The sequence below is a fragment of the Pogoniulus pusillus genome, chromosome 13 (assembly GCF_015220805.1).
Source record: "Pogoniulus pusillus isolate bPogPus1 chromosome 13, bPogPus1.pri, whole genome shotgun sequence".
Taxonomy (NCBI): domain Eukaryota; kingdom Metazoa; phylum Chordata; class Aves; order Piciformes; family Lybiidae; genus Pogoniulus; species Pogoniulus pusillus.
This window is the reverse complement of record NC_087276.1, coordinates 30,922,495-30,941,517: the sequence shown is the minus strand read 5'-3', so window position 1 is coordinate 30,941,517 and position 19,023 is coordinate 30,922,495. Positions and strand designations below refer to the sequence as shown.

The following is a 19,023-nucleotide window of genomic DNA, read 5'->3' as shown; positions in this document are numbered from 1 at the left end:
CTCTCCTTGTTCTAACCAGCGTGGTCCCCCGGGGTGATCCGGCACCTCGCAGTGATCCCAGCTGCTCTGCTAGTGGGACAGGTCTGGGTGGTGTGTGTGGTCCGTGGGGTGCTGGGCATCCTGTCTCTGTGCTCCTGACCAACCTGAGTAGCCTTGATCTCTCCTGAGAAAGTCCCTCCACACACAAGTCAGCCCTTGCCTGGGGTTCTGGTCTTCATGGCTTGTGCCTCCTGCTGCTGCTCCTCCTCAGGAAGGCGCACTCGGGTCTGGCATGGGCTTTGCTCTTGCAGAGCACCAGTACAAGTTGCTGCACAGGTGCAACCTTGGTGGCAGAAGGGAACCAGGCTGCCTCCTCAGAAGGACTTTTGGAGACTTGGTATTTCTTAGGGGAAATGCACCAAAGCTGAGTCGTCCTGGGGTACAGGGAGATGCTTTCAGCCCTCGGATCCCACTAAAGTGGAGGTTACTGGATCTGCTCTCAGAGTACCTTGCTGTGTTAGTCCCCGATGCACCACGAGCTCCTCGCTGGCAGTGCAGATGGGTACAGGCACAAGTGCAGTACTAGCACCAGGCTACCTCTTATTTGCAGTTAGTGAGAAGTCACTGAGTCCACTGACCACATTGTGCTTGTGTTCACCACGCAAGGAAGTCTCTGCTCTCGCATTCAGTAAGGCTGCACTAAGTGCCCAATGTAGAAGTAAAAGCATTCTGGTATGTGGCTCTGAGATACCAAATGCCAAGAGCTGACAAGGAGAGAAAGGCAAAGAAATGCATTTTCAGCCATCTTCTAAACATCTTCTCTCCTTTTCTACACTCAGCATTACTGGCCTGCTGGCTTTTGAATGTGAAGGAAGAGAAGTTAAGATGCTTTAAGGTAACTATTTAAAAGCCTCGGTCCAGGCTGACCTATGCTTTCCACGCTGTTTGGTGTTGAATGGATTTCTTTCAGGAAGAGGGTGTGGGGGGGTTAACAATTACATGGCAAATTTACAACAGAACGGCATGGTCCAGGGATGATTTTATCTCAGCCCAGGTTGAGGTTTTTGTATGTTAATCTCTGAACACAGAGGATAACTGAGAATCTTTACGGATTAAAAAGGAACCTAAAGCCTCCGATCACTCCAACCCTTGCAGGAGTAACTTCAGTGGTAGCTCCGCATCAGGCAGGACTTGGGCTCCTCAGTCGCTAGAACTGAAATGGCTGGGAAAAGATGCTGCTTTTGTTCTTGGTTCTAGAAACCTCCCTCTCTCTAGCTCCCCTGTCTTGCTTGCGTTCTTAAGTAATAGCTTAGAACATGAATACTGGCAGCTTGCAGGACTGCTTTGCATGCCAAGGGACTGCATCGGTCCTCAAGCCTTGTTCAAATGAGCCAAAAAAGGGCTTGTGGCAGTTGGTGTCTGCCTCCTGCAACGAGCTCTTGAGAGCAAGACTGGGTGTGGTGGTGTCTCACGTCAGAACCAGCACATCACTTTTGTCAGGTGCACAGGCCAGCAACGGCACCTCCCACAGTACACAGATCACCTGTGTGCTCCACCGCCAGCCAACTGCGTGCTCGAGCAAGCTTTCACTCTTGTGTTGCAGAAGGTTGTAATTAAACACTGCTGTGGCTTTCCCCTCTTGACGACTTTGGACCGCACTGGTGCTGGAATGCAAAACGTTTGAGTGCCACTAAACACTAAGAGTTGAACTCTGGAAGCATACCCAAAGTGCTGTGGAAGAGACAGAGGTGTCTGCCTTCTCGCTTTGCCTCCTCAAATCAAGTGCTCCTGTTCCCTCCAGCAGTCTGCTCTGCCCTCCACCTGCCAGGGAGATGAAATCGAATAACCCCTCTTGAAAAGAGCCATTTCACCAAGTCACACCCTGAGGATGTAACCGCTTGAGAAGAGCTTGTGCCCAGAAACTCCAACTGCTGCCCTTGTCACGGCGAGATTTTGATAGGCTTCCCGTTCTTATCGTACTGGTAAACAAGCATTTTGATGCAGTGGGAGTTGGCCGGGGAAATCCACGGGCTGCTTGTTATGGAAAAGTTATGGTTTGTGTAGAACTGCACAGGCTGCTTCTGGCACTTAAAGAAGGCTTTCAGCGTGGCGGCTGCCATCGTGCGAAACCTTTTGCTGATGAAGCAGTAGAGGAAGAAGTTAATCGCGGTGTTGAGCAGCGCGAGCATGTTGGCGACGTCCGAGGCGATGTGCACCACCCAGCTGTTGTTTATGGGCGACACGTAGAGGTGATACAAGATCATGATGACTCTTGGTGCCCAGAGGATGGCAAAAATAGAAGTGATGGTAAACAGAATGGCTGTCGTCTTGCCCGTGGAGTACCCCCGCAGTCGGAAGTTGCTCTTTCGCCGCAGCTTGTACACGATGATGGAATTCAGGATAAAGAAGATGGAGCAGGGCACTAAGTAGACGGTGAAGCAGTGGATCCAGATGAGGATTTGGTGCATGGATGTGCTTATGTAGTCTTCGATCCAGATGTTGGGCCACCAGTAGTAGGGGATGCTGGTCAGAAAGCAGGTGACGTAGACGCTGACGATGACCTTCCGGGTGCGGGCAGGGTAGGAGACGGTGTGGTACTTGAGCGGGTGGCACACAGCTATGTACCGGTCGATGGTCAGCGGCACTGTAATCCAGATGGAGGTGTGGATGGAAGAAAACTCCAGTACCTCTATTATTTTGTCCAGCACCTGAGGCATCTGTTTGTTTAAGATGAAGTCTTCCATGAGGAAGTCAACAAAGACGATGAAGAAGAGGACCAGGATGTCAGCAGCAGCTAGAGCTAGCAGGTAGTTATAGGAGGACTTCTGCCGGCGAGCCACGAGCTGGGAAAGGATGATGACTGTCAGGATGTTTGCTGTGGAGACAGAAACACAGGGTTAGGCTACTCAGACATGACACCAGCCTTTCCCAGCGCCGGCTTGGACCAGTGGCTCCATTCAAGCTCTTGGCAACAGGACTGCTTTTACTGAGGTCCAGGAAACCTAAAGGAAGACACCAGGCGTGGGTGCCTCAGAGCAGCTGTTGCAATGAGGAGCGTTGCAACGAGCCCTGCTGTGGGATGCACTGACACCACATCCTGTGCACATCTGGATGAGGGGCAGAAAAAGACTCTCACTCCAGACACACAGGGGTAGGTGCTATTCAGCAGCTCTTTGCTGTCTCCTCAGAACAGGTGGAGAGGCAGAGATGTGTCCCTGGCCTCCTGCTGCTGCTGCTATGGGCACAATAGCAGCATCCTGAGCAGAGGGTGGGGGAGACCCATACCCGTGTGCAGGGAGGCAGGGGCAGTAGGAGGGAGCACCAGGAGTGAAAATAATCTCTCTCATACACAGACTTCGAGAGAAACACATCTCAGCTCTTCCCAAGGGCCTCACAGTGCTCTGGAAGTTTTCAGGCTTGTCCAGGATGAGCCTCCTGTAATTCAGCCCTGCCTGTCTGTCCCACTCTCCTGCAGACAGGCCCTGGGAAGCATCTCCCTTGCCACTAGTTAACCTGTGTGCTCCACAAAGGTCTGCTTGCTGAGTCACAGCAGCTCTTCAGAAATCCTTCAGGTGGAAGGCATTTTTTCTCTGGAGTGATAGAGCTGAGCCTTTGAGGAAACCCTGCTGGTCACATCATGATGGATGTTCTGATTCAGCCCAAGTGTAAACCTTCCTGAGTTTCCTGAAAACACTTTTGCTCCTAACTCTGGCTACAATGCAGACCCAGCACCTAAACTATGCCTTAGGTGTATTGCATGACAGATAATATTATAGTGAAGTGCTCAAGTGTCTTGCCTCAGCTGTCTCACTGTCTGGTTTGTGTCAGCCCTCTAAAGCTGTGATTCAACTGCAAGTATTTATGTTGCTCGACTAGAATAGCTGAAGTAGTGCTTAAAAACCAGAGCTCTGGGTTCCTGTATAAGAAACCACCAAATGTTGGCATTTGACCTTTTCCTAAGAAGTCTATAAACCATACAATCAACCAGGCTGGAAGAGAGCTCCAAGCTCAGCCAGCCCAACCTAGCACCCAGCCCTGCCCAACCAACCAGACCATGGCACTAAGTGCCCCAGCCAGGCTTGGCTTCAACACCTCCAGGCACGGCCACTCCACCACCTCCCTGGGCAGCCCATTCCAGTGCCAATCACTCTCTCTGACAACAACTTCCTCCTCACATCCAGCCTAGACCTGCCCTGGCACAGCTTGAGGCTGTGTCCCCTTCTTCTGCTGCTGGCTGCCTGGCAGCAGAGCCCAACCCCACCTGGCTACAGACTCCCTTCAGGCAGCTGCAGGCAGCAATGAGCTCTGCCCTGAGCCTCCTCTTCTGCAGGCTGTACGCTCCCAGCTCCCTCAGCCTCTCCTCTCAGGGCTGAGCTCCAGGCCTTGCTGCCCTTCTCTGCCTTCAGCCATTTCTGCCAGCCTTGCTGGATTTCTCAAAACAAGTCAACAATGCTTGTTAAGGATTTCTTTAAATGGGAGAGAAAGGAAGCTGCTGCCATTAGGGTAGTGCTGGCCCAAGACATACATCCTACAACTGAAAGACTCAGGTCTAGCTGTTTTACTTGGCACTAAAGAAACCTTCTTCCTTCACAAGAGTCTTCCAAGCCTGCTCCCTGAGAAGATTTCTGCCACTGGTGAGATGAACTGCAGCAGAGTGAATGTTGTGAGTAGCACCCCTTGCTCAGTGCCACCTATTTTGGTGCTAACTTGATTTTGTATCTTGGAACAAAACTCACCAGACTTAGCCATCACCTGACTCCTGCCCTAAATACATGTTAAACAGCAGGGTATTTCCAGCAGCATTCTCTCAAATGGCCTTCAGGCCAGTTCTGCCCTCCGCTGTGATGGATGCAGCCTGTGCTGATTCCTGACCAGAGCAGATGTGGGAGATGAGGAGTGATGTAGTCAGAACTGCTGTGTCATTTTTCACTTCCTTGCTTACAAAATGCCTCTCCTGTGCCTGCTGATGAGCCCAAGGGGTGCAGTGAGTGATGTACTGTCAAGGAAATCCTCAACCTGCAGTGTTTCTCATGACTGTGCAGCCATCCTTGGGCAGTGCAGCTCAGCTTCACAGATACAGGATGTGACCCAGGGGGTTCATCTTCTCTTGTAAATCCTCTGGATTTGACTCACTCCAGTGGCAACAGCTGGACTCAGCACACAGCAAGTGGATGTTTGAGTGTGTTAGTCCCTGCTGGTAACTCCAGCCTGACTGTCAGAGGTGCTCCTGCGGAGCTGCTGCAGCACATCCAGGCGCAGCATCCCTGTTCTTCATCTTGTCTGCCTATTCTGGGGGTCCCACTGTTTGGTCTGAACCTTCCCTCCTGTTTTTTCCCTGAAAGCAGATTTAGGAGCAGTCCTTCCCCAGTCTGTCTCCCTTCCCTGTCGGAGGGTGCCCAGCAAGGCAGCAGCAGTGTGTACTGAAACGCAGGTTACTCGCCTGGCACCCACGAGCATCGCTGGGTGAGCTGGATTAGAACACTGAGCTGACAAAGCAGATGCAAGCTCTAGCCAGTTCTTCTGCAAGGGCTACAGCATCTTGCACTGGAAATGCTTCTACTGGCATCACATTAGGAGTTTTTTATGGCTGGGTGATATGAAATAGAGTAACATCATTTACTTTGTGAGAACAGATATAGAACGGGGGGCAGCAGAAAGCAGCACATTTCCAGTGTCTCAGCACAGGATCTGGGAGGGTTTTTCCTGCTGCAGGCTGTATAGGGAAAGCAAAGATGAGCTCTGTCCTTCATCTGTTTCCAAGCCAGTGCTAAGCTGGTCTTTGCTGTGCCCTCAAACGTTACTGAAAGCTCAATAAAGTAGGAAATGGGCAGGAACGCTGCCCCGTGTCAACAACTGTGTCCTTCTGCCATCATCTCACTGACTCCTGGGTGCCTACTCAGTGTCTCGTGAGCTCTCTTGTGGGCAAAAATTACTTGCTGTGGGTGAGAGGGGATGGAAGAGCTTCCGAGACCACACTTGAACCTTTTTTACCCTAGTTCTTGCACTGATTTTGTAGCCAGTGATAAGGACTATGTCAGAGATGCTAATGGAGATACAGAAGTTCCTGGCCCTAGCGTAACGTACATGGAGCTACAGCTGCTGGGTAGGTTAATGCCTCTAAATTGTCCTGGACAGTACATGCTGCTCAGCTCTTGCAGTGTTTTTCTCTAGACAGTAAGTAGTTAAGGTAATCTGGAAAGGATTGATCTGTGTGCTGGGAGTTGAGGAGAAGATGGCAGATGAGTTTAGGCCGGTGTCACTTGCTGCAGTGCCGTACTCTGCATTTATACATATCTGGTTGAGAACCAGCTTGATTAGGGACTAGCTGGCTGAAGCCTCAAGGTGCCATGAGCAGATGATGAAAAGCAGCTGTAAGAAAAGGCAGGGTCTCAATTCTTTCCCTTCAGTCATAAGGATGCCTTTTGAGAACAGAGGCACCTTTCTGGGCGTTGGGTTTGCTGTGGGGGTTTGTACTGAGAACAGTTCAGAATCAGAATTCATCAGGTTGGAAAAGACCTTTGAGATCATCGAGTCCAACACATCACCTAACACCTTCTAATTAACTAACCCATGGCACTAAGTGCCTCATCCAGCCTCCTCTTAAACACCTCCAGGGATGGTGACTCCACCACCTCCCCAGGCAGCCCACTCCAATGCAAATTACTCTTGCTGCAAAGAACTTCTTCCTAACATCCAGCCTGAACCTGCCCTGCTGCAGCCTGAGACTGTGTCCCCTTTGGTTGCTGGGTGCTTGGCAGCAGAGCCCAACCCCACCTGGCTACAGCCTCCCTGCAGGCAGCTGCAGACAGCAATGAGCTCTGCCCTGAGCCTCCTCTGCTGCAGGCTGCACACTCCCAGCTCCCTCAGCCTCTCCTCACAGGGCTCTGCTCCAGGCCCCTCCCCAGCCTTGCTGCCCTTCTCCAAACACCTTCCAGCACCTCAGCATCTCTCTTGAATGGAGGAGCCCAGAACTGGACACAGCACTCAAGGTGTGGCCTGAGCAGTGCTGAGCACAGGAGCAGAAGAACCTCCCTTGTCCTGCTGCCCACACTGCTCCTGAGCCAGCCCAGGATGCCATTGGCTCTGCTGCCCACCTGGGCACTGCTGCCTCATCTTCAGCTCCTTTCTACCAGCACCCCCAGCTCCCTCTCTGCCTGACTGCTCTCAGCCACTCTGGCCCCAGCCTGCAGTGCTGCTTGGGATTGTTGTGGCCAAAGTACAGTACCTGGCACTAGGACTTGTTCAAACTCGGGGCACTGGACTGTGCCCACCTGTCCAGCCTGCCCACTTTGCGAGCACATAGCAGCCTGTGGGGGCAGAGAGCCTCTAGGAGGCGAGCAGCAGCGGCGCTGCGCTGGGAGCAGGGTGCGTGGCTGGGGGGCTGAGCTCTGCCAAGCAGCCGCTGCGGCACCAGGGGTGTCTGTGCTTACTGAGCGCGGTAAGCGGTCGGTCAGTGGCTGTAATGGACACCTTTGATACCCAATGCAGTCGTTGCTAGGATCCCTAGAAAGTGCTGTGCAATGTGTGCAACTACTCTGCAGGCCTCTCCTTCGTCTCCTGAGTGGCACAGAGGGAGAGGGTTTGCAAAGGGGAAACTGCACGTTGCTACTGGAAATGCTAGTAACACTTCCTACACTCAGACACTTGGGAGGCTCCAGTACACAGTGCTAAAAATACAGGGAAAAGGGGCAAAAAAGAGTAGTGTTTTGGCTTAATGGGAACAGATGATTTCCTCTAAGCTAGAATCACACAATCAGCCGGGTTGGAAGAGACCTCCAAGCTCATCCAGCCCAACCTAGCACCCAGCCCTGGCCAAGCAACCAGGCATGGTGACTCCACCACCTCCCTGGGCAGCCCATTCCAATAGAGGCAATATTAAAGTGTATACCATGTCCAGATGCCAGATCTGGCTGTGGCTACCAACAGCCATGCACCAAGAACTAACCAGCCTGGAGATGAGGATGGTGTTGTGAGAAGATGATAGCAGTGGGGGGTTTCTGGTGCAGGCCATGTAACAGGGATCACTTCAGAGAGGAATGAAATGAATGTTAAGGGCCAGCTCGAGGTCTTTCAAAACGAGCCTTGGGTGCTGTTTGTCATGAAAAGAAGATGAGGGAGTCCTGTGGTTTTCTTATGCAGCAGGTGGGGACAACTTTCATGATGATATCTCTTCATAGCTAACCTGATTTGCTCTTCTCTTTTATTATCATATCCTTAGTTCTTCTCTTAAACTATTGCAAAGTGTACTTTACAGAATGCAATTAGTACAACACAGGCTCTTCCTTCCCTCAGAGTTCCTGTGAGCATTTATTATGTGTTCAGCTGTCTGAGTGCTGCCAAACAGCCTGCATGCACTTGCCCTTGGGAGGGAAGGGGCCTCAGCCCCTTCTGCTAGTGCCTGCATCATGTTCCAGAGGATAAAAGGGGAACTAAGACAGAAAAGCACATCAGAATAGCTACAGCAGGCACAGAAGCAGGACTGCTATAGGAGGAGGCTTCATGGCTTGTAGGAAGGCTCTTGTGTGATTTGTGCTGGGATAGCCCATGCCTGACAGTGAACTAGGAGGTAGAGGATGATTGAGCTCCTGCCCAGGACAACCCAAACTCCTCTCCATACATGAGAGACCACATTAGTGACTTATAGAATCATAGAATGGGTTAGGTTGGAAGGGATCTCAAAGCTCAGCCAGTTCCACCCCCCTGCTACACGCAGGGACACCTCCCCCTAGAACAGGCCAGCAGCACAGATATGGAATCATAGAATCAGCCAGGTTGGAAGAGAGCTCCAAGCTCACCCAGCCCAACCTAGCACCCAGCCCTGGCCAAGCAACCAGACCATGGCACTAAGTGCCCCAGCCAGGCTTGGCTTCAACACCTCCAGCCACAGCGACTCCACCACCTCCCTGGGCAGCCCATTCCAATGCCAATCACTCTCTCTGCCAACAACTTCCTCCTCACATCCAGCCTAGACCTGGCCTGGCACAGCCTGAGGCTGTGTCCCTTTGTTCTGTTGCTGTTTGCCTGGCAGCAGAGCCCAACCCCACCTGGCTACAACCTCCCTTCAGCTCACTGTAGACAGCAGATCTCATCCAACCTGGCCTTGAACACCTCCAGGGAGGGAGCATCCACAGCCTCCCTGGGTAACCTGTGCCAGTGACTTCTAGAGAGAGCATGGTCTGGCCTTGTGCTCAGAGTCACTGGTGAATGAATGACTTGGGGTCAGAAGCCAGCTGCTGACAATAAAATCTGGCCTCTGGGGCCATTTTTCTACAGACAGCTTTTATTAGCTGCGGCAGCTCCAGGCAAGGGCACCGTGAATGAGGTTCTTTGCTCTGTAGCTGGCCATGGAGGCCAGAGAAGGATTTGGATCCAGCCAGAAGTACATTGTCGCTGTTGGAAGGCACAGACATAGCAGTGGCATGGAGACGCCCGATGGTTCACTTTGAGCCTTGCCAACCACTCAGGCTTAAGTGCAGTAACTTGTCTGGCAGACAGGTGTAATCATATTGAGTTGCTTTCAGCTTTCCTAGACTGCCAGAGTAGGCTTTTATAAGAGAAGGTGCTTTCTGCAGGATGAGAGCAGCCCAGGAGGAACAAGAGGTTAAGATGCAGGGAGGCTCAGTATGTTCCCACCAGCGTACCCACCACACACGGCTGCACGGGACAGTGATCTGGTTCTCCCTGCCGACTTCACCTCCTCATCCACCTTGCCTGAGCTGGGCCTACAGGGCAGAAAGCCTCTAATGATTCTCAGACATCCCCTCCTGAAGCCTGTCTCAGAGGCGTCTAGGTGAGGCTAAAACCACCTACCAGAGCACAGCAAAGCTTTCTCATGGAGATTGGTGCTGGGAGGAGAAAAGGCAATCTGCAAAAGAATGCAGAAATCATAAAAGAGGTTTGGTTATTCATGCAGCATATCTGGACAGAGGTTTTCAAGGCAGTTTAGGTGCCTCATTTGGCAGGTGCCTGTGCTTTCCAAGTGCAGGCTGTCGGTGAAGTTTAAGAGGTCTCAAGCTGAGTAAGTGGAGCTGGAGGACGACAAAGCCATTGTACCCTTCTGATAGCGAACGCCAAAGCGCCGAGGCAGGTGCCAAAGGTATCTGAGGGGACTGCTCGGCTGGAGGCAGGATGTGATTTCATAAGGGGACTGGCACCAGTTCTCTACTAACCATGAATAATTTAGAGGGTTTTACCATTGACTGTGGCTCTGCTAAACCCCAGACTTTTTATGTCTTCCTAAAGCATTAGCTAGTGCACTAGGAGCTCGTGCTTGCACAGCCCATGGCCACAGGCTACCCTAATTTTACACAACATGCAGGAAATGGCAGACTGTGCAAAACCATCACAGCCTGGCTTCATTCACCCCCTGGAGAATATGCTGCCCCCACGCTAAATATATCAGCCTTTGGTGTGTCAGTCTGGACGCTGAAGCAAACATACCTGGAATGAACAAAGGTTTGTGAAATATCCCAGCCTGATGTGACTGACTGTCAGGTAATCTGTCTTGAAATCAAAAGCAACCCTGCCTGCACGGTCAGTGCACCAGAGGATTGAGAGGATGTGGAAGTTAAGTGACTCTACATTCAGGTGGCAGAAGAGAGCAGTTTGAGTGAGGAGGATGTTTCCAGTGTTTGAACAGGCAGGCTTCTCTCCTTGTCTGTGCCTGACGGGATAAAACTCCTTTTGGTCATCCTCTGTAGCATTAACTGCAGTCCTCATCCGACTTGGTTGCCTCTACTTCATTTTCTTTGCTCAGCCATAATGGTGTGCCTTGGAGGGCAACCCAACACCACCTTCTTCCATCGGGCCACCCTCAGAATGGCACCAGCAGTGCTCCAGACCTCGGGGTGTGGGATCCTTACATGTGTTTGTATCTCCATTCTGCAGAACAAACCTGGAGTTGCTTGCAAGGTCTCCTGCACCCAGGGAGCTCATTTTGGCTTTGTTTCCTTTTCTGATGTCTCAAAGTTAACGGGAAAAGAGATGAAAGGCTCGAAGAGACCACCTGAAACAGAAGGTGAAAGTTTTTGTGGCCAGATACTGCTCTGCACTTGGCGTGTGGAAGCAGAGAGCGTGCCACGTCAGGGCTTCTCTGTCCTCTTTGTTTGCCTACAGCAAATCATTTTGACGTACGCGGATGAGGGCCTTCTCCTGCTGGCTTCTTTCTGCTGATTCACTCCCATCTTATGGAGGGGAGCAGAAAGAGGAGGAGGAGAAGAGAGCTAAGCAAGGGGGTGGATGAAGAACAGCAGGGTGTTAGACTGCCTAGTGGTTCTGAACGGCTTGACTTCGTAACAACTGGAGGCTGTGCATTCCCCACCTCCGGTGCAAACTGGCTGTGCTCTCTCGCTTGTGTCGTCGTCATTTCAAGGGAGCAATCTCCTTGGGAGCTTTTCCTTCCCAATCCATTTCAGCAGTCTGCCATGCAAGGTTGTGCACTTTCATAGTCTGCTGAGCCTCCCAAACATTGCACCTCGTTATCATTACAGCCCTGGCCGTGCTGTTTCCTGCTGCTGTGGCAAAAGACAACCCAAGTTAGCAGTCGTGCTCTGCAGCGGCATTCAGAGACGCAAGGTCAAGTCTTGCTCTGCGCTGGTGCAGATTCTGCCCCGCGCTGCCGCTCAGGCTACAAGGCTTTGGTGGCCACACTCTCCAGCCATTGTGACCAAATGACATCGCTCCCATCTGCTGCACACCTCGCTGTCACCACTTCTGTGCAGGAACACTGCAGTGAATCTACTCCTTTTCATAAGGATTCTTCTCTCCTTAAGGAAAAAGTGTTCATTGCACACCAGGAAGTGACTCACTGTAAGTGTGTTAGCAGCAGTTTTGTTCCCTTCTGTCCAGTAGTGCCACTGTAATGTGCTGCAGTGCCCTTCAGTCTCTCTGACAGCTGAGCTAAAGTTCAGCCAATTTATTTGTTCTCCTTTAAGCAGGATGCAATGTACTGGCTGGGTGTCCAATTCAGGTTTCAAGTCAGAGAAGTGTGGTCTTTGAAGCAAGGGGAGGCTGAATCAGGCCGCGGGAGGGCTCAGCTCTTACTCACTGTGAACTCTGTCTAATGAGCGACAGCTAAAGGGCGCTGCTTTATCAAGGTCACAGCTCTGCGTGTAACAATTCTCCCACTCGTATTTTCAGATCCTCCTTCAGCACCTCTGTTGTTCAGGTGTGCTGTTATGAGGGAGGCTATTTATTCAGGTGTTGGAGATGCTCTCTTTAATCAGAAGCCTGTGCTGTGATTGCAGAAGAATACGCTAGGCAGCAGCTGGCAGGAGTCCCAACCGGGTCAGACACTTCTGCACCGCCGTGTGCTGTAGGTACACCTACATTCTGCCTGCTTTGGTATTTACTGGGTATGACACGGTGTGTGAGTCATCAACAAACCTTGCTACCTGTCCCTGTCCCTGGTACTAACCAGGCTGCAGCTGTAAGCACAGATGGCAACACTCTTCAAGTCTCCTTTCCCCTGTGCTGCCAGGAAGTGGAGGGAACACAGCTGGGCTCTTGCGTGGTGAGAGCAGGGATGCTCAGCACGCAGCCCATCAGCCTCGCCAGGACAATGGTCCTGGTTTGCATGCCTCCCAGACAGCCTCCTTAATCCAAGCTGCAAATGGAGAGCAGGCTCCAGAAGGACCAAGTCCTCCACCTTGTTCAGCAGCATGTCTAACATGGGAGCTGCACGTCTAGACCCTTCAGCTGGGAGCACCCAAGTGTGTCTGAGCTGCTTTCCCCAGCCTGTAAAGTTCTGAGTCTGTGTTTGGATCAGTGTGATCAGTTTTATGCAAAGGCCTCAAACATAAATCAAAGAAGCATTGGTGAAGTAGGCTCTGAGTTTATAGCAGCACTTCCCTGGGCCATTAGTGTGAGTCTGTTACCTCCTTGGAATGCTGTAAAGGTGCTAGGTAAGTGCTTGTACTTTGTGTCACTGGAATGTGACAACCTCTGAAGCCAAGCTACTGCCCAGACAGCTGAGTGACCAGGGAGCACAGTGGAACCCCAACGATGCAGTAAGGACAGATTTTACTTTGCTTCTCTGCACTGGCCAGAGAAGTGAGACCTCTGGAAGCATGCATCAGGCCAGGCCCTGGTCTAGGAAACACTGCCACTTTGTTCTTGCAGCAGCAACGTGCTGTGCCCTTCACAGGAAAGGGGACTGTGTGCAAGACAGCTCAGCTGCCACTGCACCTCCTAGCCAAGCAGGAATCAGGGTCAGAGCTAGGTGTCTGCAGCAAGCACTGCTGCTCCTCTGCATGACCTTCCCGGCCATGTTTGGTGGCACCAGCACCAGGAGCTCTGTGGTGGAGTTGCTTCACACAGCTCTTACTAGCAAAGGGACAGAGTTGATACCTACTGCTCTGTATTTCCTCACATTACCAACCCACTCCTGGACTGAATCAGAGCAATGTGTTACCTCCTCCACATCCAACACCTCTTCCCTGGCATTTTCTCTCACTAAAGCCAGAAACACTTTGATTAAGGCTTCCGGCAGCCCCTGTCTTGCTTCCTGGCTAACTAGAGGTGCTTCTGAGGTCCTCTCCTAGTGATAGAGGATGGGAGTGCAGGGCCAGCAAAGCAGCTGGTTAAATGCTAACCCCCCTCAAATGCAAGACTACTGCCTCGCTCTGCTCCCCACCCTTGCACCCGTGGTTTTGCCCTGTCCCGCACAGCCTGCTCCTGGCAGTGGGGCAGCACACTGTGGGACACCTTTGCACATATGCACTCCAATTCAGTTTCAGAATTCAGTCTTTATCTTGCCAGCTCAGAGGGTAGAGAAGAAACCTCCTGTATCCAGCTGATCGGAAGGCACAGTCATCTCTGGCAGAGTAGCTGCCACTCTTGCACATGGCATGTGCTGGTCAGTGTGCAGTGGTGCCTCTGTGGGTGCCCCTCTCTGCAGGGCACAGCCTGGCATGTGCCTGTGTCTGCTACTGCCAGAGCAGCAGTGAAGGGAGTTTGCTTTGGTCTCTGCCCTCTTCAGACTCTGTGGTGCCCGGTTGAACAGGGAGGGAGAACAGCCCCAGCTGAGAGCAGGCTCTGCTGAGCTGCCTGGGCTACACAAGGGAGAGGAAGGGCTGCTTTCTCTGCATGCAGTCGGGCCTGGCATCGCTTGGCCTCAAAGTGGAGTTGTTGAGTTAGTGAAATTTCCTTCTGACACTAGAGCAGGAAAGGTAGAAACAGTTAACTGGTTTCTCATCAATCTTTCACCAGGATTTGTGCCAAGGAGTTTCATTTCAGCAAAACGCTGCACTGGTGCTGTATGGGAGGACAGATCCTAGACAGTGTTTCTCTCACATTCTTGGAGCCATGCACAGCTAACTACTGGGATCCCACAGCATTCAGAGCTCTCTTTCTAACAGGTAAGCAGTCAGCTTCCTTTGCAACCTTCTGATGCTACTAAACTGCAGAGCAGCTTCAAAGTAAAACATGGAAAGCTTTTTGCTTTTCTTCTTGCACTGCTCTTGCCCTGTACCACATCCTTACCGAAGCTTGGCCATGGTAGCCTTCCCTTTAACAGCTTTGTTTTCATCTCTGTGCAGTCTCAGGGTGAGACTCATCAGTGTCTCATGCACTCAGCACACTGTGCATTTACTCAGCACGCTGCACTTGTGTAGCATGTGGGTGCTGGCGACGGCATTAGCCTCAAACAGTGCGTACTGAGCGCTGACCGGGGTAAGGGCACTGAACTCAGCAGGGCTGCAGCACCAAATGCTTTGCCTGGGTCTGTTGCACACTGTCACTGGTGCTGCTGCTCTAACCAACTGATTGGTCCCTTGAGAAACGTGTGTCACCACTGCTGGCTGGGATCATGCACTGATTTTAACCATGTTCTTGGCATGACAAGGCCAGGGCTGTCATTCCAAAGAACAATCCCTGGGAGTTGTGCAAGTGTCCTTTAGAGTTTCCTCCTGTCTGTGCATGTAAGGCTTCTGCCCCATTTCAGAGACACACAAAGGCAACTTTAGCCACAGACTGCTTAGAATCATACAATCAGTCAGGGTTGGAAGGGATCACAAGGATCAGCCAGTTCCAACCCCCCTGCCATGCCCAAGGACACCCTACCCTAGAGCAGGCTGCACACAGCCTCAGCCAGCCTGGCCTTAAACACCTCCAGCCATGGGGCCTCAACCACCTCCCTGGGCAACCCATTCCAGCCTCTCACCACTCTCATGCTCAACAACTTCCTCCTCATGGCCACTCTGACTCTCCCCACTTCCAGCTTTGCTCCATTCCCCCCAGTCCTGTCACTCCCTGAAAGCCTCAAAAGTCCCTCCCCAGCTTTTTTGAAGGCCCCCTTCATCACAACTTTTCCACCTGTTGTCTTGAGAAGGTCTTGGTCAGTTCCTGGGCATCAGAGGCTCCACTTACTCTGCAGATCTAAGGAATTAATGAAGAGGAAACTACTTTCTCAACCCCGCTGGCTGGGTCTCTTCAGGTCAGGGTTGAGACTCGTCAGTGCTGTGGAGCAGAGACACTTGCCTGTGCCCTGCATCTTCTGTGGGCAAATACAGGACTTAACTTTGCAGTTGTCTGAACTATTACCCAATCTTCAAATTTTAATTGTCATCCGAAAAGGGAGGGGAGGGGGCAGGGGGGAAGAATGAAAAGCATGAAGAGCATCAGTGCATTTGCAGAGTGGTAATTGCACGAGTGTTGTTCAGAGGCAGGCTTCTCTTCGTGTCTGATTGAAAAAATGTCTATGTGTGCACTGCTTGAAGAAGGAATTAAGGTGAAGAAAACATCCAGAAAGTGCAGACTATTAACTGTCATCGCTGCTTGCCATTTCACGTGGCACTTGAAGCACGCAGCTGTGCACAGGCACCAGCAAACCCTCTTGTATTGCAGCCTGACAATTCTGGTTCACTTTGGTGCATCAGATCGCTCTAACTTTTCCTGACCTTGGGATGGCTGCAAGTTGCTCTGAGGCTGGAGATGTTAAGCCAGGGAGCAAACTGTGATGTCTGCCTGCCCTGCACTGGGGTAGCAGCTCTGCCCATCAAAGCCCAGTCTGGAACTGCAGAATTGGGGCTGCGCAAGCAGCTCCCTGCAGTCCAGGGTGCCAAGGTGTCTTGCTGACAGCATGAGACAAGCACCTCTGGTAGGAAACCTCTGCTCTTGGAGTGCTCTGGCTCATCTGCCATAGTCAGGCTGGTGTGATGCTCATGTGGCATCTGCATGTGTTGAGCTGTGGCTATCTGTGTGTGGCAATAGGTGCCTTACAGGTGTCCATACCCAAACCTGAGCCATCCTCTTCCTCCCCATTTGAAGTGATGAGCTTTTCTCATCCTCAGCATCTCCACATTGTCCCCTTTCTAAGTAGCAAGTTTCGATGAGGGATATAGAGTCTGGAGGCCGGTGCCTATGAGCTGGGACTTAGTTCTGAGTCCTGCACCTGCACTCGGGTGCTGACCCCAAGATTGGACTGTCTACATGCTGTCCTGTTCCATCAGCTGCGGGGACAGGCTCCAAAGACAGATAGATGATCGCATGCTGCAGCCCTAGCCAAGGTCCTCCTAGAGCAAACCAAACCTGCCCCAGGTAGCCAGACAGAGATTTACACCAGACCTGACAGCAGCACTTTCGATCGCTGTCGCCCCGGCACGCAATCGATAGGGGACAGACCCGGCTGCCCTCGGCACCTCTTCAAACGGCCAAGTGGATTGCGGTAGAAACTTCACGGCGGGTTGCGACTTGCGTGCCAAGTTCAAAGTCAGAGCGCCCGAGTCCGAGTGGGAAAGCGACGGCAAGGATGCGAGGGCAGGGACAAAGCCCGGCGAGAGAGAAGGCGCAGGGACAGCAGCGTGTGTGGCACCGGGATGCTGAGAAACGCCCGCGCTGCTGCCCTCCGAGCAGGCGGAGGAACGGGTTCCGTGCCCGCCGCAGCGCTCCGCGGGCAACCGGGCACAGGCTCTCCGGCAGCTCTGCGGGCACCCCGCAGCCCCGCCACGCCGCGGCGACTCTCGGGGCAGCCCGGGCACGGGCGCCCCGTCCCCGCCGGCTCCCCGCTGCCCACCCTGGGCGCGGCACTCACCCGGCAGCCCGAGGCAGAGCAGCAGGCTGTAGTAGACGACAGGTGCGTATCCCAAGCCGCAGCCATAGCGGTGGTGCGCCAGGAGGGAGCCGTTGTGGAGGTGGTTGTGCTCCATGGACCCGCTCTCCCCGCGGCCGCGCTGCCGGCGCTGGCTCCGCCGCCCGGGCCGCCCGCCCGCCCCTCACACGTTCAGCAGCGGCGAGCGCGGCGCGGGCCCCGCGGCGGGCAGCGGCGGCGACGACACATGGCGCGGCCCCGGTGTCGGGGCCGGGCGGGGCGGGACCAGCCCCGCTGCCGCCGGCGGGGCGGGGCAGCCTCCGCCTCGGGCCGCCCCGGCTGGCGGGGGCTCGCCGCCGCTCGGCCGCCCTGGGACCCTCCCGCCCGTTGCAGGCAGGTGCCGCGGAGGAGGGGAAGCGTCGCGCAGTAGGCCCCAGGTGACCCTGCCTTGGGGCTGCGCCTTGGGTGCCCCTCTGGACCCTGCTGCCGCCCGCAGCCCGGGGATGCCCGGCGCTGACCCCCCGCTGCCTCCGCGGCGCGGGCGAAGCTCCCCGGGCGAGGCACCGCCTTCCCGGTGGGCAGCGGCTCACTCCCCTGCCGCCGGCAGGAAAAGGCACTTTTCCTCCAGCTTGGCACGCAGGGCAGCAGGGCAGCAAGGGCGCAGGTGGGAAGGAAGGTGGTAGACCCGGGATAGGCATCTCTGTAGCTGCACGGTGGAAACGCTGTCACTCCTGTCCCCAGAGTGCGCTGGGGATGGGGTGGGCAGCACTAGATCCACGATGCTCCTGCCGTGGGCGGCAGGTGTACGTGTAACCCTCGTGGGGCACAGCAGAAGGCACTTTGATTTCTCACACCTTCTCTACCTACGCCTTGACGTTTGTGTCTTTCAGTGCATCGTCTTGTGGGTAACTAGTTTAGAGTTGGGCTTGTTAGCTGCAGGTGCTGTGGTCCTGTGCTTTCTGCTGCTAATCAGTGGGCTGGACAGGTGGTAGCACCTGTCGGGATGTTCAAGAGGTCATGGTCTAGTAATAAGCTACATGTTTGATTCCAGTGCATTTCTGCTGAGCAGAAACTTCGAGTTTTTTCACCCAAAGTGCAGGTTGAGCCTTGCAACTCAGTGCTGCACAGGATTCAGTGGCTGCCATGTCCCTGTGCAGCATGTGTGAGGCAGGGCAATGATGTGTGTCTGTTGGAGTACACACAAGGTACAGCAGGAAAGTTCTAAGTGCAGTGTGTGTGAGGCAGGTCAGTGAGGTGTGTCTGTTGGGGTACACACAAAGTACAGCAGGAGAGTTCCATGTGCAGTGTGTGTGAGGCAGGGCAATGAGGTGTGTCTGTTGGAGTACACACAAAATACAGCAGGAGAGTTCCATGTGCAGTGTGTGTGAGGCAGGTCAGTGAGGTGTGTCTGTTGGGGTACACACAAAGTACAGCAGGAGAGTTCCATGTGCAGTGTGTGTGAGGCAGGGCAATGAGGTGTGTCTGTTGGGGTACACACAAAGTACAGCAGGAGAGTTCCATGTGCAGTGTGTGTGAGGCAGGTCAGTGAGGTGTGTCTGTTGGGGTACACACAAAGTACAGCAGGAGAGTTCCATGTGCAGTGTGTGTGAGGCAGGTCAGTGAGGTGTGTCTGTTGGGGTACACACAAAGTACAGCAGGAGAGTTCCATGTGCAGTGTGTGTGAGGCAGGTCAGTGAGGTGTGTCTGTTGGGGTACACACAAAGTACAGCAGGAGAGTTCCATGTGCAGTGTGTGTGAGGCAGGGCAATGAGGTGTGTCTGTTGGAGTACACACAAGACACAGCAGGAGAGTTCCATGTGCAGTGTGTGTGAGGCAGGGCAATGAGGTGTGTCTGTTGGGGTACACACAAGACACAGCAGGAGAGTTCCATGTGCAGTGTGTGTGAGGCAGGTCAGTGAGGTGTGTCTGTTGGAGTACACACAAAGTACAGCAGGAGAGTTCCATGTGCAGTGTGTGTGAGGCAGGTCAGTGAGGTGTGTCTGTTGGAGTACACACAA

The 19,023-nt window shown here is 53.2% G+C and overlaps 2 protein-coding genes across 10 annotated transcripts in view; one reads left to right on the top strand and one right to left on the bottom strand.

Annotated features, from left to right (window-relative positions):
- IQCK (IQ motif containing K) overlaps nucleotides 1-19,023 on the top strand; it is a 245,253-nt gene that overhangs the window by 121,966 nt on the left and 104,264 nt on the right. For 5 of the 9 annotated variants that reach the window (XR_010304616.1, XR_010304619.1, XR_010304621.1 and 2 more), the window contains one exon: nucleotides 14,188-14,336. The exons of 1 other annotated variant lie outside the window; for it this stretch is intronic. Coding sequence is in view for 2 of the 8 variants with exons in the window: in XM_064153851.1 (XP_064009921.1) it covers nucleotides 1,135-1,190 (56 nt within the window). In the remaining 6 variants the exon portion in view is untranslated. Of the gene's footprint in view, nucleotides 1-1,134; nucleotides 3,014-14,187; nucleotides 14,337-15,307; nucleotides 15,513-19,023 lie in introns of those variants that run through there. 3 more of the 9 variants (XR_010304618.1, XM_064153852.1, XM_064153851.1) reach the window with 3 other exon arrangements.
- On the bottom strand, nucleotides 1,244-17,123 carry GPR139 (G protein-coupled receptor 139). Its single transcript, XM_064153855.1, has 2 exons — nucleotides 17,009-17,123; nucleotides 1,244-2,854 (listed from the first exon to the last, which is right to left on the bottom strand). Exons 1-2 carry the CDS (start codon nucleotides 17,121-17,123, stop codon nucleotides 1,920-1,922), a joined length of 1,050 nt encoding a protein of 349 aa, XP_064009925.1. The 3' UTR covers nucleotides 1,244-1,919.

Bases quoted from the DNA above. Each gene is read 5' to 3' on its own strand.
- GPR139 (XM_064153855.1), bottom strand. From the start codon at position 17,123: ATGGAGCACAACCACCTCCACAACGGCTCCCTCCTGGCGCACCACCGC. The intron at 2,855-17,008 runs GTGAGTGCCGCG...CTGTCTCCACAG, and splicing joins GCTCTGCCTCGGGCTGCCGG to CAAACATCCTGACAGTCATC.